This window comes from Melozone crissalis, unplaced genomic scaffold (genome assembly GCF_028551555.1).
Source record: "Melozone crissalis strain CALT ecotype California unplaced genomic scaffold, PUWL_Pcris_2 ptg000042l_1, whole genome shotgun sequence".
Lineage (NCBI taxonomy): Eukaryota > Metazoa > Chordata > Aves > Passeriformes > Passerellidae > Melozone > Melozone crissalis.
Window position 1 is genome coordinate 30,126,195 of NW_026535820.1, and position 17,772 is coordinate 30,143,966.

General features: G+C 37.2%; 1 protein-coding gene across 2 annotated transcripts in view; it reads right to left on the bottom strand.

The window, feature by feature from the left end:
- Nucleotides 1-56: 56 nt before the first annotated feature.
- Nucleotides 57-17,772, bottom strand: part of MBP (myelin basic protein) — a 111,624-nt gene continuing 93,908 nt past the window's right edge. The window contains exons 5-10 of one of the 2 annotated variants that reach the window (XM_054284652.1): nucleotides 9,076-9,102; nucleotides 6,593-6,700; nucleotides 6,086-6,121; nucleotides 5,476-5,508; nucleotides 4,380-4,502; nucleotides 57-1,853 (exon numbers count right to left, since the gene is read on the bottom strand). In XM_054284652.1, coding sequence (XP_054140627.1) covers nucleotides 1,797-1,853; nucleotides 4,380-4,502; nucleotides 5,476-5,508; nucleotides 6,086-6,121; nucleotides 6,593-6,700; nucleotides 9,076-9,102 — 384 coding nt within the window. In that variant the 3' untranslated portion in view covers nucleotides 57-1,796. The remainder of the gene's footprint in view (nucleotides 1,854-4,379; nucleotides 4,503-5,475; nucleotides 5,509-6,085; nucleotides 6,122-6,592; nucleotides 6,701-9,075; nucleotides 9,103-17,772) is intronic. The other variant, XM_054284653.1, reaches the window with a different exon arrangement.

Sequence of the window (17,772 nt, forward strand, 5' to 3'; positions counted from 1 at the left end):
TGTGTAAATATATACATATATCCTTTTCCTTTGTAAAAAAATAAAACTGGCCCAAGTTTCATTTCAAGTTGATTACTTTATTTCAATAGTGACTATTTTTAAAAGCTGTGTTCCTCTAAGAACAATACGTGTTCAAATTAAATCAACTATTATGTTGCAGAGTATACATCTGAATGAAGCTACAATAGAAAAATACACATAGCAACCAACAAAGGTAATAGATGTAATAGTGTGTGTATGCATAATAATTTTGGCAGTTTTGTTTTCTTTAGTCTCTATGTATTTTATATCATCTCATCTTCCATTGCTTCATATTAATGGACACTGATTTAAACCTACAATAGATCTAGATGTGAAATGTAAATAACATATATTTATAGGTAACTTTTACTGGGTACTTATTAGGAATGCTGTTTCAACCTAGGAAGCACTAACTGTAATCTACAGTGCATAGGCTAAAACTAAAAAAAAAATAAAATAATTAATCAGACACTTAGATGACAGGTTGAAGAAATTGTAAGTTTAAGTAATAAAACAGTGCAATTCAGAAGAGCCTTTTATTTCCCTAAGTGTGGTTGGAAATACCATCTCCACACATTCATTTTAGTAATTTGTGAACAATTCATATCTAAATCTAACTGAACTATAGTCTATTTCTACAAGGCAACTACAATACAACAGTTAAATGTTCACAGTAGTTTACTACGAGTTTGCTTTGGTGCACTGCCCTTAAAAGGCATCCAAGTGTTACTCAGGCAAAAGATGAGCCTATCAAATACAACACTGCTGCAATACCAAGAGAAAGATTTGAAATTCTAATGTGAGATGTGCAGGACTATCTGAGATACCAGTACTGAAGGGCTTTCTTTCAGAAATTAGACTTTTTTGTTTATATGCTTATTTACTTGTACTGCAAAGTTAATGCTATTGCAGCAGAATTTATGTGAAGCACCAGTGACGTCCAGTGGTCACGTGTGCAGTCTTAGATGTTTCTCTGGGAATATCCCTTGTTTTGTAACATTAGTCTAACTCAAATTTGAAATCCTCTTTCTCTCCCTCATCTACTCTTTATTCTCATGGTTTGGATGCAATGAGCAAATCATAGTATGGAAAGAATTTCCTTATTGCTATTGCTCCACATCATATTGATTCTTCAACATCTGCCCCCTCCCACACTTCACATACCTTGAACTCCCAATGTTTCATAAACCTTTCCGTGACTGCCTAATCCTGTTATGAAAATAAATTATTCTGTGAGTGAGAGAAGGAAGATTAAAACAAAACAAAAGAAAAAAAAAAACTAAAAAGAAAATTTGGATAAACAGTCCTTACAACTTCTGCACATGTTGGATCTTTTTTTTCTTCTAACAGCAGTGTCTCAAAAATTCATTAACAGCAGTGCTCAGTGTCCAAGACATTATAGCTCTTTATTTGTAATTCTGATGTTCACTAAAACGAAACCAGAAGGGTTGAGCTTAAATTAGGTGCTTGGGAGAAATAAAGGAGTCCAGCATACAGTTAGGGCATCCTGAAGAAGAAGGGGTAAAGTCAGAGATCTTGTTACTTCACATAAAATAAGGAAAAGATCTAGCAAATCTACTTTTTGTGTTCCTTTCATTCAACTGTTGCTCAGGGATTGCCAATAGAAGTTTGTATCATCTACTGCGTGGCATTACTACTAATTGGCATTAAGTAATGGATTGCATCTATCTAGGTAATTGTGGCAGCTGTTACTAATTTTAAGGCAGTTATATTATGAAGCAGAGTACGTGATCCTTGGGTGGCATCTTGGAGCTTCAGCGCCTAGCAATGGGGGAACCAGACCGCGATCCAGGTCGGGACCCAGAGCCTCCCTGTGGAGGGAAGAACAGAGTTGCATCAATTAGAAATTAATATGTATTTGGGGCTGTGCATTGAAGAACATCAATCTGTTGTAAGTATGACAAAATTTAAAATACTTTCTAATGAATATAGCCTCCAGTTGCCTCTAGTACATGACTAAATATTACTGGGATTTTTCACTTCAAAAATAGGATTTATTTTCATTGATTTTCACCTAGGATTAACTTACTGTCATTAAATCTTCCACAGAAGACTAGACAGTCTCTCATTAACAACTTTTAAGTGCATGTTCTTATTCAGGCCTTCCTAACGAAAACAATTTATTTCCTTGGACAGCATGGAAAATTTCATTTTTATGAACCCTGTACTATGTGTATACTTCAAAACAAGTAACAAAACAAAATCTCCAAAACTTGATACAAGATGTAATAGTTTCACATCTTCTGAAAGAACTGAAATTTAATCATTTCATTCTGCAGTAAATTCTCAGTGTTACATCAACAGGAGGTTTATATGGAAAGCTCAGATGCAGATACAGGAGAAAGCTAAGAAAAGATAAAAGGGCTGAAACCTGCCCTGCTCTTAGAAATAATAAGAAAGTGTCAAGCTGTGAGGAAAAAAATGACAATTCATAAATCTGCACTTGAGAAAAGAAGCATTTTTATAGCAAAGATGATTCAGGCTGAAATTCCAACATTTAATTTTTTTGGAATTTGAGATTAAGCTAACTTGGTATCTTGTTCCTTAGCTTTAGCAACTCTTCTACAGGCAAATCTTGAAAAATGCACTTAAGATCACAAATGTGAGGTAGTGTGGCAATTTTTATTATAATCAGATGATGACTAAACTGTTTATTTGGAAAAAAATGTGTGTACTTTGGGACTTAATTTTCTTCATTTATGTTCTTATCTTTCAGCACTGCCTCCTTAGTTTTACAGAACTGTTACAGAAAAATTCAGTCTAATTCATTAGGTAATTGGCTTTCTTTTCTTTCAAAGATACCTTAAAGACTGGATAACTTTTTTATATTACAAGACTATTGAACTGTATAAAGAAACAGTAATTAATGCCTCCTGCTGTAAACAGTAGATCTAAATCAAATAAGCATGAATAAAACTCTTATCAAAGTTGCAGAAATCATAATGGCTGAGAAAACGTTATCTAAAAAGTAAAACTGGTGTATGTATCTCTGATATCTATCTATCTCAGAGATACATACACCAGTTTTAGTAAACATAAAACATATCATCACACTGTGATGAATATGCAAAAAAGAGAATGTTAAATTTCATGAGATCATTAATGTGTATTTTCAGATGTTGAAATGATGAAGTTTTACAAATAATGAGAGTGTATAGCCATGGAATAATTGATGTACCTAAACCCCACTAAAACTACCAAGTGCACAACATGAAAATAAGACTTAAAATGTGTTTGTTTGATTTTTACTTGGACCTCTGAAGAGATCATTCCTTTTCTTAAATTGCAACATAACAATACCTCCTACTTCCTTGAAGTTTTTGTGCTGTCACTTGGTGCTGAATATATTTGGAAAACAACTGTACAATGGGAGATATAAAACCTAAACTGTTTAAGAGACAAAAATGTGGGTTTTGCTGCAAATGAAGGCACTGTTATATCTCCTCTTGAGGAGAGGAATAATGAGTCTGAAATGATCAGCTCTGCTAGATCTCAGACCTTCTAACTTGAAGTTAAGATGACTGCTGATGGCATCTTCATGTGCTAATACTGTACTGGGTGATTTGTTATGAGTGAATTCCCTGCCATCATTGCCTTAGAGGGAAAATACAGTCTTGGTTAAAGTATCACAGCCAGGGAATATAGTCTGCTTTTCATGTGTCTGTTTCCTGACATAGAATGTAAAAAATCCTCACAACTGACCTTTTTTTCCTGTTCTGTTTTCACTTATTGCCTGTGTTGTTGTGGCTGTGCTGTGCTTTGAAATGGGGAATTGAACCAGACTAAAGATAATCTGACCAAATGTTTATTTCTAATACGACAGTTTTGTAATTTGTCCCACTCTGTGGTTTCATAACTTTCGATACTGACATATTGTAAGAGTTTTCCCACCTGGGGTGGGAACAAGCAGGGACTGCTGGAGTTTTTACTGCATCCAACACTGCCCTGAACTACCCTTCTGCAGTTTATCAGTTCTCTTTCATTTTCACTGTCCCAAATAATTCAGCAGCAATGAGCTGTGTCGTCTCATTTGTCGTCTGTATTTCAGATAATTTTTGCATTCAGTGACAACACTGGTCCTGGTGCAGGTCTTTGTGGGACATTGTGGACTTACCTTCTTTCCTGATGGCCACTAACTGTGTATTTTTACCTTTGTTTCCTATCATGTAAGTAGTCACTAAGCCACAAAATAACCTTGTGGTTTATCCATGCAAGTCTAATTCCATCAGAAGCTTTAAGGAAATATACTTGTTTCAAACATGGCAGCTTCGGGAGAGGTTTGGCTTCTCTTTTTCTCTGTTCAATTTTTTTGTACTTAAAGTTCAATTGTACTTTACCAGTTTAAAGATTCTGGAAAGAGTGCCCTGGCCCTCATGATAGGATCCCTTGTGTCCCTTATGAGCAGATTTATGCTCATAGAATTTTCCGCTTCCATATCCTGGCTTGTGTGTTTCACCACCCTGCAAAGAAAAATTTTCATGTATATTGCAAATTGTCACATTCAAATTACCATATGCATGTTGTAGTCTTTATTTGTGATCACTGAAATGTAATACTCAAATGAGGAATTTGGAGGTTGTTGCAATAAAACAATATTTTATGTAATAAACAAGGATAAAGGAAAATGTTAGGAAATTATCTGAATAGATTCAAATCTGAGGGAAGCATCAATCTGTAAAAAATGAATTTATATTCAAAAATTAAATACTCAGAAGGTTAACCTGTGTGAAAAAACTTAAAATGTTTTAATTTCATGAGTTCTAAGATGTCAAACACATCAGCTAATATGTGGTGTTCTGATAGTGAAAGAAATGCTTAATGGCTTGAAGGCTTTGATATTTTGTCTTAAAATGCCAGTAATTTACATGCCATCTCATATAAAATCAAACCTGTGGTAGAGAAGTAGAATTTAATTAGTTGTGAGAGAACTGTGGGAAGAACTTGTCTAGGAATTGCTTAGGCAGATCACTTCTAACTGACAGGAAAGGTGGAACAAAATACTGAGGTTAGTGGCAGCATTAGTTTTGCAGACTGTGTAAAAGCAGTTGAAAAAGTAGAATAAGCACCTATCTCATCCCAGCCTTCCCTCCCATTTTTGTCCATCCCAGGAAAAGAAAAATGCACCAGATGGGTCTTCCAGAAACCTTTAAAGGAAGAGAACTTTGCCATGCAGTGGATTTTGCTCCCTTTGTACTGAAGCAAAAGAAATTGTTGCTGCAAGGGCTGTCAAATTGCAGGATAAGAGCAAGCAACACAATTACCATCTTAAAGTGCTGTGGAAGGAGGAAGGAAAGTAGAACAGGAAAAGCAAAATCGCAAACTTGAGACAAAACAAAATTATCACATTGCTGAAGCAGCTTGAGGCAATGGAGTAAGAGATGCTTTGGCCTGGTAAATAAAAGGGCTGTTACCAAAAGCACATTCGTCACCTACCCAGCTAAATCTGGTGAGGGATAATCCTCTTCCCTGTAGAGGGAAATAGAAACAATGACATGGTGATCACTATGGAACACAGCACCTGGGTCTGCCTTACACAGAAGAAGATGAAAAGATAGCCAAGATTATGAAATAATGGCCAGATAATGAGGCAAGCAGGAGTTGAGAACAACAGCCTGTACAGTCATTTTATGAAGCAAAAAAAAAAAGCAAAATTGTTTATTGTAATTACTAGAACTGACTTTACTAGCCATGGTTTGTCAGTATCACTACTTCAAAAGCCAGCTGAGTTCACTAAATGGAAGGACAGCTCCTGGCTGGTGAGGCTTGTTTGAAAGCATTACCTATTGTTAGTTCATTACCTAAAGCAATCACACCATAAATTGAATATAAAAATCCCTGCAAATGACTTCAATTAGTCATGCACGAAGTCAGGAAGTGCGTGAGGAAGAGAACCATGGTTTCTGTGTCTTAGACTCTTGCTTTAAATTGTTCCCAGGGATACCTTTGGACTTTTACTTAGAGCCATTAGGGACAGTGAATCAGGCTTGCACTTGAATTAGTGGGAATTAGCCCATAAATGCCTTGAGTCCCTGAAATTGCTTACCTTTGCTTGCATTGGGGGTGGTGTACGGGGTGAGACCTAAAAACCAACACAAAAAAGCTGTCAGACAAAGGCAAAAATAAATGCCAGAAATCATCAGGCCTTTTGCACATTACCAATAAGCTAAAAATGGTAATTACATTGAGAAGCTCCTCTGCTGTTTTAGGCTTGCCTGGAATATGCTGGATTTATGTCCATCTTGAAACAGTAATAATTCCTGGATACTGCCAGTGTTAAAGACACAAGGACAAAACCTGTCTGTGGTGAAGCTGTATAAATGACATGGTTAGCATTTGGCTATGCTAATGGAGGTTCACATGCTTTTTTGGTAGCATTTCAGTATTGTCTTCTAGGTAAAAATTATTTTTGTATTTGAATGGCATCATGAGCTCAAAGGGCACGGTACAATTTGAGGCTTGAAATAAAGAGTAATGATTGGGGAGTGTTTGTTTACTGATGGATTCTAAAGAAAACATTTCATTTTGGTGCATAAGAGGAAGGGAGACTTACAATGTTCTTGAAGAAGTGGACTACAGGGTTGTCATCAACAGGCCGGCCATGCTGAGATCTTGGGGGGATGGACCCGACGTGGTGGCTGACCCTGGCTGCATGTATGTCCTGAAAAGCAGAGCAGGCACGTGGCCTAGTAAGCTGGGAAGGACAGCTTATCAGCCATGGCATGAAGAATCGTTTTCAGGAGAGAACACAGGAGGACTAAGCCTTGGGAATCTACAGCGATTGCCCCCTACAGTTGTCAGTGCTGTGAAATGGCAAATGCACAGCATGTGTAGGCACATATGTTGTGCATATATATGGCTGCACGTGTTCTTGACGTTACAGCCCATCGTGGATATTGGCGCTTGAGGCTCTTATTGGAAGTTCAGGCTCTTGAGGCTGTCATTGGAAAATTCAGGTAATGGAAACCTTGTAATTTTCCTTAAATAGGAATTTTTTCTTAAGTAGGATCATAGGCTGTGATTTTAGAAAACAAACCAGAATGGAAAAAACCTTAAAATTATGTTGGATCATTCTGCATGGGAAAGCAGGAATAGATCGTGTACCATTTTTAGTTCCCAAAGACTTTGTAACATTCATGAGCTGCAAGAGCAATGTTATTTTCAGAATGAGGGGACCAAGTGAGGCTGAAATTTCTATTTCTGTAGGGCTTTCTATTTTCAGAAGGGCTTCCTGAGCAGTAGTCCAAATGAAGTCAGATATTGATTTCTGTTGGAAAAAAACTAACCAATGCAGAGAAGTTTGGCTGATTTTTATCAGGGTTGGATTTTTTGCATGCTGATGATATGTGAGCACTTAATTGTTTTAAAAGCAGGAAAATCTGAATTTTGGATCTGTGAGATCTCCATAGTGTCAGGTAGTCAGTCCTGCTTATAAATCTGCAGCAGTTTCTACTTGGTAGCCAGTTCCCGTATTGCCAAAATAGCCTCTACTGCTGTGGTTAGGAAGAGAGAGTCAGTTACTTCAGTCATGGTTTTGTCTTCTTAATCTACATTCTAATCACCCTTTGAAAGCTGCTGACTGCCTTGTCTTTAGGATAAATATCATGGTGCTGCAGATCTGATGGGCTATGAATGAATTGCCACAGGAATGGAGAGAAATTGGGATAATAAGGTTTTAGAATCTAGACAGGGTTGAGTTTCTTGATTTTGGCGTCCTGACCAATTATTGTGTGCTAATAACTTGGCTTATTGTAGGTTATTGTGCTATAAGTACAAAGTTTCTTCTGCCTGCAGTGCCAAATGTCATCACAGGCTTCAGTTGTCTCCTGTCTTAATGTGTATGAAGCAGTCGCAAATCTGAAGTAATTTTCAATGACTGTTCTGGGTGAGTTTCTTGGTGTTTAAAATAAAGTGTTTTCCATTCATATTGTCATCAGCAAACTTCATCTGTCTTCAGAACTTTTGATATTATTATTTATTTGTGACAGGTAATTTACATGTTTCCGCTCAATTCATTGTTCAAATTACTCTTTCACCTCTAGTTTTCTCTTTCAATTTTTGAACTCCTAGGGACAGAAAACAAAATCCAGTGGTATTTTTCAGAGACTGCTTTTGTTTATGTAATATCTGTAGGTGTTGAAAGATAAATTCTGATGGATTTGAAATTAAAAGAGAAATCTGTATGATGGACTACTGAGATGGTGTGATATAAGTGGACCTTTTTGAATGAACTCAATGTACCATGTGTTTCACTAATGGATTCAGATCATCACTGTTTACCTTTAAATATGCTTTAAGTGCTTGGCTTTAAATAATATTCATGTTAAAACCTTACAGGAATAGAGGAGAGCAACTGCGTTTAAGGAAGGGATGTAATTTGCTTCTTATTTCTTTGTGTTACTTGTCTCTTTTGTCCAGGGGCTGCAGTGCGTTCTTCTCACACCTCTTGCAATGTTGTTAAGAATTTCAGTCTTGAGAGCATTGCCAATAAAAGGCATCCTTTGCTTCCATATCGATGTATTTTGAAATGTACTTGCCAAGTATGAGCGTGAATTCAGAGCCCTTGGATGTTGGTGGTGAAGTTTAAAATGGAGGTGCCTCTGTTTGTGCCCTTAAAGAAAGTTTAAACGTACCACAATTCTTCAGTAACTGAACAGAAGATCACTCAGCTTTTCTTGTTCCCAGTTAACATAAATGAAATGTTTTACCTCAGTCAAGGATCTCAACTAAGTCAACTCTGCTGCACCTTCAAAAAAGCCAAAAGGAACCCCGAAGATGAATGATCTTAGTAAAAAAGATTTACCAGTACTAGAAATTTAAGCAGTAACTGGGAGATCTGATGACAAAAACACAGTTTTCAACTTCACTGTGAAATCAATAGTTTTAAGGATTAATAATCTAAATAAGGATTCTTTAAAATATACATAAAATACCCGCAGTTATCCTGTAAGGGGAGTGATTGTTTTTTTAGAAACATTTTGTGGTTTTTTTCTGGTGATGCACAGGAAAATAGCATTGTTTTACTGTGTCACCTACCTTGGTAGTATGGTGGTATGTTGGCCACTAAGACAAAAAAAAAAGAGAGTAACTGTGAATGCAATGCAAAGAAAACATGCAGGTATTTTAAGTTTCAACATTAGCTATACATAGGAATTGCATTCCCTGTGTTAGCCATGTACTTTCACATCAGGCTAATTACATTTACTGGCACAACCTGTATTAGTACCTTGTAAGAGCTGTTAATTTAAAATTATTTAACATTAATTTGTCAATAAATTAAAAACTATTAATTAAAAATAATTAATTAAAATTAATAAATTATTGTTAGTTAGTTAGCATTAATTAACTAACAATATGGGCTCCATTTGGGGTTTTGTGCAAGGTTATTACATTTCCAGTTGACCTGAAGATACCAAAGTGTGCATTTGTGTGTGGGTGTGTATGTATTTATATGTGTATATATATATGTATGCATGCATGCTTTTCAGTGTTGTGCAACAACTGGCTCTGGGTATAAAATGGATACAGTTAAGCAGTTACAGGCTTTTTTTTTCCAGTCATGAAATCCCATGAAATCCATCCCTGACTTAGCCTGCTATAAACAGGATATGTCAGATCTTGCACCTCAGATGCATTAGGGGACACTTTTAAATGCATATTATCATCTCTCTGAGGGCTCTCATCCTCCCCAAGAGGATTGCTTACAGCTGCAGATTCCGTATGCATGTAAATAGCTCTTAACTCCTCATCAGTCTGTGATATGCATTTGTGCCAGTCACAGTATTAAGATACTTTTGGAGTATTTGATTTTAGAGCTTTTTACAGTTCCTTTTGGTATCACTATTGTGTTTTGTGGTTTTTTTATTGCCTACTTTAGAATATGAGATGAAAATCTAAAGTATGTCCCATGCTGTTTCTCTGCAGGCAAAATCCACACATATGAAATATGGAAATAGATGATTTAAAATGCAGTCAAACCAGTTAAAGATGGAAACCAAAGGGCTTTTTCATGGGTTCAATGGGTTTCATGGTTTCCAACAGCTTTTCATCACAAGATACCTAACAAGTTGCTGTGCATGAATTTAAGATATCGTACAAAATCCACACATTTCAAATTCACATAGACATGAAAATTGCATTTAGATTATCTTAGAAAACTGAACTGTTCCACAACCTGTAGATTCTCCATAATGCTTACCACCCCCACTAAGACATTTGGAACTGTACTGGTAGACTAAAATTATCCTTTAAGCATTATGTGCTGAACACTGTGCTGTTCTGTGGGAAGAAAAAGCTGAAAGTTCAACAGGGAATTTGTGAGCCACTCAGCTGATTTTGTATTAGTCCTTGAAACAGACTCTGAGTCCCAAACTCTAATGAAATTCCTATCCAGGTTCAAAATTAGGTAGTTAGTATGGTTTCTAAATATGTATGCCAAACAGGAATTGAGATGCATCCTTTCAATAAATATATATGCTTTTTCTTTCTTATTTTAATAATATGGAAATCTGTGATATAGTTCAATGAGAAATCTGGCAGGCACTTGAATACAGAAGTTGCTTCATGTTGGGGTTTGGAGGGGCTTTGTCCATGGGGCTTTGTGTTCCTGGGCATGGCTGACACTTCATCAGAACCTTCCAGTGCTGCTTCCCTGGCTCTCACCAGGCAGCAACAGAATACACAGCCCATGGGAGGTGTATTTTTCCATGCTTATTCCAGGAGGAATGTAACTTCTGTGGGCATGCACTGCTAAATCAGGGCTGTGGTGGTGTTGGTTCCATCTTTGTTATCTTTGTTCACGTACAACCCAGGCAGCAGTTTGCTCTTGGTGGCAGTGTTTGTCCCAGGCTGTTCATGACTTGCTGATCTGTGACCAAAAGCAATGGGAACGCTGACGTCTTCCCCACTGGCTGATCTGGTGATGACATTATAGTTAATTACCTAATTCAGCAGGCTTCTAAAATCACTGTAGGAAGGATGAGCCACACATCCCTGTAATGGTACTGTTAATTTTTACTAATGTGGAAGTTAAGACAGAAATTAAATTACTTGCTCAAAGGTATAGAGGAGAATTGGCAGGAAGAGGGATGTAGAATGCAGAGGATTCTGCCTTTCAGGGTTGTGCTGAGATCAATCTTTGTTTAGAAATACGCGATGAACAAAAAGAGGAAGAATTCCTAGCAGAATGACAGGAATAACAAACGTGGCAGTGAGTAGAGATGACTGAAAAGTAAGAAACACAAGGAAGGAAGCAATGGAGAACACTCCTGTCAAGAGAGGTGCCAGTCAATAATCCAGAACAACATTTCTCCATAACCCCATTACCCTTTAGTGCCTTGATGATTAGTGTTCATAAATTAGCAGGCAAAAGAATTACTGGGAAAAAAAGAAGAATGGGGGCAGTTTTTCAGGAGAGTTCTGGTTCATGATGGAACTCAAATGTGAGACCAGTGCCATCATACCTTCTGGGTTTTCTCCCTGAGTCCAGTTTATTCCATTGTTGTGACACTTGATAAATGGTTTCAGAGGCAAAACCCAGTGCTTTAATTGAACTTGGCTTTTTTGAAGCATTTTTTCTGCCTAGCATGAATGATTTTATTCAAATATTCTTCATGACAGAAGTTCTTTATCTGCTTGGACACAGTCTCTGATGCACACTCAGTATTGTTCCGTTAATGTTCAAGTTGGTATCAATGACATAGATTAAACTTTGTTGAAATGATCCATAGTTTGGGTGGGGGTTTTCTTGGCTGGATTTGTTTTGGATTTTGTTTGAGAATCATCACTCCAGCAAAAAAAAAGAAAGGAGACTTTGGCTAGCAGGTATTCTCCAAGTAGCTTCTGCTGCCATCAAACTTTGCAGCCTTTAGGACTTTACTGTACATGGGCAAGATATGGAAGGCATCCTGCACTGGTACTCACCATGATCAGTTTCTACTGATCACCTGCATATTTGGTGGAGATGCATCTGTTTGCTGATGTTGCCACAGCAAAACAATGTAACATTATGGGGTTATGGGTATGGCCATTGGTAAGAAAGCAGTCATTTACACAGTTTTTAGATATCCTGTTCCCTGGTATTTTCATATAGTCATGAAGGTAATACAGTAAGCAAGATGGGAATTATTTAGAAAACAAAGCTATAAATACCAGGTGTACACAATCACTTTACAGCTGCTGGGCAGAAAAATGTTACTACAACCTTGGTTTCTGGAAATCTCAGATTGCACATACTCAACCACCCACCCATCCACAAAATATTTGATTAGTTCTCGTCTTTGAGGGATTGGCCCAATTCTATTTCTTTTCTGCCTTTAATAGGTAAGCAAGTGACAAGCTAAGCTCTCACACAGGCTGTTAAAAGCACTATTGCCTGTCTCAGCATAACTGGTAGAGAGAGTGTAATAGCAAGGAGAGTTGACTCTTATGAAATATTTAGACATGGCATGGTTAATAGAATATTTCTTTGAAAGAAGTACATGGTAAAATTTCCAATAATACTGTTAGTATAAAGTGGGGAAGATGGACCACTCTAAACCTGAGGCTCATACAGTTTCCAAAGTACATTAATTGTGTGATGTATCAAAAATGGAGAAGTAGATGCATCATAAGAATTAGTTTTTAATTGATTTGTAAAAAATTCAGTAAAATCACCTGAAAATTGCAGTGGGCAATTTCTTGTGCAGGTCAGAAATGAAACCAAGTAACTATGCAGTGTAATGCATCTTAAATGGAGACCATTTCAGGAACATGGTGAGATATTTTGCATCAGTAAAAAAGGTGAAAGCCAGCAATTGTTACTAACGCTATGTGATGACAGAGGTACAAAACAAGGTCAGAGACAAAACATAGTAACTTTTGCTCTGGTTTTCTATCTGGAAGCATTTACCATTGTGTAATCTGAAAAACAGCTGAAGTACAGTAATTTATTTTGGCATTCTAGGATGGAACGGGCTAAAGCTAATGCAGTTCTTCATTTGCAAGGAATGTGATAGAAAAAACTAATATAGCAAATTTTAATATAAAGCAATTTCTTATCAAACTGCTTAGTCTGCAGAGAAGTAAACATTAAATTGTTCTTAGGCAGAGAAAATCTTTGTGCTAAATTTTTAATAACTCTTTTTCACTATCTGTATGTAAATTTTGGCCATCTGTATGTACATCCCTGCCTGGGCCTTGCACTTGTTTAAACAAACACCCCCTCTGATATATTAAAAATTAAATCCAGACCTTACTCTCAGCTGGGCTGAGGGGCCATGCAGGTGAACAAGAGAGGCACGGCTGAGAACAGCTGAGGCCAATTCCCACCAAAAGATCCCAAAACTTCCATTAGTGCTCCTCCACCAGCTCTGCCATCGGGCTCAGGCCCAGGCAAAGGCACCACAAGCTTTGAACTTCACCAAGTGCTTAAAAGAATCCTTGGAGCTCTTCTGTATGCAACTTACACATACTACTGTTATTATTATATCATATTAGTGGATAGAAGACTCTAGAAATAGTCAAGCAAAGACTGAACTGAAAGATCCTGTTAGAAGTTTAATTTGCTGTGGAGTGATTAGAAACAGAGATCCTTCAAATGCTTTAGTGGATTAATTTGTATTTTAGCATGAACATGTTACTAGTACATATCTGAATGTAAGAGGCACAAGACCATATAAAAACCAGTAAAAGCCATGAAGCACACAGGCATTCTCCCAGTCATGATCTCCTCTTTAACTTGTAAAACAAATCAGCAAGCCCCAAATACTTCATCCCATTTCTAAACAAACCTTGCCATGCAGCTGATGTCAGGTGAGCATGAAGCATCACTAAAGTAAATTTTAGTGCTTGCACTTTGAACTACCACTTAAAGAGCATTTAACCTATTCCCAATTCCCAAACTCCTCTAGTACCTTGTAATAATTACTTCAATTAGTAACTTCCTTGAAAATGCAAGTCCCAGTGCATTAAACAATGTGTTAATTATTAGGCATAAGTAACATGTTTATGGTCATACAGGTGTTAAATGAACATGTCAAAGTCAATGCCATGATGGTGGCTCCTAGGCCTTTCACTTCTCACATGGTGTGTGTACTCACCTGTTGGTATTGCCTTGTTTTGTGCAGGTGATTTTTTTTAAACAAGCAGATCTAAAGTAGTCTGAGATTCTACCACTGCACAAGCTAAATGAGCTTCAGACTGGCAGTTCTGTTACACTTATTCATTTTTAGGCTGCTACAAATGAGAGTACAGATTCACTGAGAACATCAGCTTCAGGAGCTTTCATTATTCAAAGCGTGATTTTCCTTCCAGAAGGAAACCCCTCTATTCCCTTCTGTCCAATGCACTGTTCTAACTGAATTTTGCAGAAGGACACGCAGCCTCTTAGTGAACTAAAAACCTGTCATGTACAAGTAGTAGTTTGTTGCAACTTCTGTTAATGGATTAAAGCATTTAAAACAAATTAAATCATTAGTACACTGGTTTTTGTGATGTAAACAGTTTAATGAATACATAAAGCACATAAAAAGCAAAAGATTAAAACAAAATTATTGTTACAACCACTATAAACTCTATAAAATTTTTTACAAGCATACCGCTTGCACAGCAGGTTTTACAAAACAGTGTATCACAAGCAATACCACTCCCTGAAAACTAAGACTTGGAAATTAAAATCACAGTAAGTATTTACTTAAATCACATCATATACTAGTCAGACTAGCACTGCTTTTACTGCTTTTCAAATTCTTCATGGTGCTGTAGTATACATTAAAGCTTCCACAGGAAATGTGAATAGAGTTCAAGTGCAAAAAAAAAAAAAAAAAACAGAAAAAGGATTCTGATTGATTTATCCCTCCATGGCATTTTTTAAAACTGTGGTTCCTAAACTTTTTGCCTTTGCATGGTTATCACAACCATTTTTGTAGATCCCCACTCCAGCAAGTGCTTAGCTCAGGAGTGGGTTTGGATCTGCTGAATCAGAAATGCTGATCCCAAACCCTGGTTCTGCTCAAGCTGAGAAGAACTTCAGCCCAATGCTGCTCCTGCCTGTATCTGTCTGTAGCATGGGGAAGCCCCATCTCTACACTCCACATTTCCTGCACCCAAACACACAGGCTGGGAAGGAAATGCAGGGGCAAGGCTTCATTCAGGCAACACGAGACAGTTACAAGATTGCATACCAAACTGAAGCAAAATGTAAAAGAGAAATTGATTTAATCTTTCACTAAGTCTTGCCTCACCTATCATTTACTGTCGCTCACATATTTTGGTTTGTTTGATCTGTGTCACAAGTGTAGTTTAAAGTTTAGTAAGTTAATGCAAAATGTTAAACCAGGACAGAAAAGTTCTTGTTTCACAAACCAAACTTAGTAGAAAAAAAAAGTAAAATCATTAACAAAAAGATTTCAAAACAACTGCATCAAAGAAACAAAATAGCAGTCAGTACATACTGAAGTTGAATACAGGCCCAGAATCTAGGAGGCACAAAGAACATTTGATCGTTTTAACAAACTTGCTTAGACAAATATTCTATAAAGATTAGAAAGGAAATAATTTATTGTTATGCTACTCTCTCTTAAATGCTATTTAAAATGTCTGCACCACAGTTTCTTTCTGTCACCATTTAAAATTCTTTTTTTAATACGATTAAATTTGAGCTGTGCACAAAAACAGTTTTGTTTCAAATATTCTACCTTAAAAGTTTTTCTTAAAAGTACAAAATTCAAGCTGGTTTTAACTGAGTTTCAGCTATCCAAAATCTCAATGGGACTGGGGGAAAAATGGCAAATGCACTCGCTGCCCCTTGGAGGAAAAGGAGTATTTCTGTACATTCCAGTATTTCTATTTTTAACAACTCCCATGGAACTCCCATGCAATTTAACTTCAGAATTGCAGAGCAGAGGAGAACCTGCTCCACATGAGAAAAGGAGGCCATGAAACAGTCCCAGCATTGTTCCCACCCCACCTTTCTGGACACAATAGTGAATATTATTCATTAATGTACTTCTTAGCCATGGATGCAAGAAGAAAATGCCTCCACAAAGAATTTATAATGTGTTTTGCTTGAATGTCAGCCCTAAATCTGTACAAAGAGCAAGTGTTGTCTTTGCATTCCAGTGCTTGCTGGTGTGGGTAGCTGAGATGCTCCCACTGAGGCATGGGCTGGCTGAAAAAGGACGACTGCAAGAAAGGCAGCTGCAGAATTGCTTTGAAATGCTTCAAAATAAAGAAAGAAAAAAGTGCAAGCAAATAAACAGTGCAGCTCTAAGAACTTTTCAGGCCTTTGAAATTCATCCTTTAAGGTGCTTTTAGTGGTATCTTATTTATCAAAGACCTGTTTACTTAGTGAAGTCTGGAATACTGCCAAGGGACTTCATTCTATTTCAGCTGGTCCATGAACACTTTCATCATCTATCATTGATCTTCTACAAAAATCAGCAAACGGCAACAACTATTTAGGGTTTAAGCACAAATGAGCCATCTAGATTTCCTCTGCCTACTCTTGTATAAATAAATGACACCACAAGCCTTTCTTGATACAAGAAACCAAAAGGCATTGTTTCAGAGGCTAAATAAATAAGAGTTGAAATGACTGTGCCACTTGCTCAATACTTTCCACACTGAAGCCCTCCCACAAGAGAGCTTCCTAGGAATGTTTCCTAGGATGTACATCAATATTATCATTGTGTGGAAGAGTGCTAGAGATGCTTTGGCACTGGAAGTCCTAATGTGACAGACTTTTGCCAAAATAATTCAACTTGTCTGTGCTTCCAGCTCAGATCTGCAAATCCGGACTCCATAACTCAACGAGTAGTCATTCTTAAGGGAAAAAAAATCCCAAACAACTATTTCTGCTTGGTAAAAAATGTCAGAATTGTCCGTAATTCTGTTCTGTTTTGCAGACATTTAAGTTCTTCAAAATAGCATTTTACAGCAGAGATAAAAGACGTGATCTCCTGTCTTCTCATACATAATTACATCAAAATCTACAGAGAATCATTGCAATCATGTTCACGCCAAAGGATAAAACACAGACTTTGTACAGTTGGCAGACATTTTTTAGTCATTACTCCTAAAAACTGAGTTGATTGGTTTGATTTATTGCCACACAGGAATGCACATACCTCTGTATATTCTGTATGCAGAATTTAACTTTTTGGTATTGTCACCTCGGTGTACAAAGAACATTTCATACACTATTTTTCATCGAGTAACACAGTACATGAACAAAACAGCAAGAGTTGAGCTGGCCAACCAGGTCCCAGAAAACAGCAGCTGGGAACAGTCTCTGTTATTTGCAGTAACAATAAGAAAGAAGGTTTTCTTTATGCTCACAGCAACGGCTTGTTGCATTTATGAACATTACACACAGGAACATTACACACAGAAATGTTACTACAGAAAAAACTGCCTGGCTGCTGAATCTTTGTCAATAGCATTACAGGTGCCCGTTGGTAAAGGTGAGAAATAAAAAGAACAAAACACCCAGCTTGCTTAGTACCGCCCACCAAGTGTGAGAAGCTTCTGGTTTTAAGTTTCTAGAGTATTTTTCATCCAGTGGTCTCTACATTGCAACAACTCTTCAGGGAAGGGCTATTACACATTGTGCTTCCAGGTGTGAAGCTGTGAAGGACACTGACAGCCACAGCTGTGGGACCACCACAGATCAGGTTTACACCACAGGGCAGTTTGTGTCGTGTCCCAGTGCAGCACTGAGAGACAGCACAGATCACAGATCACAGGCTGGAACAA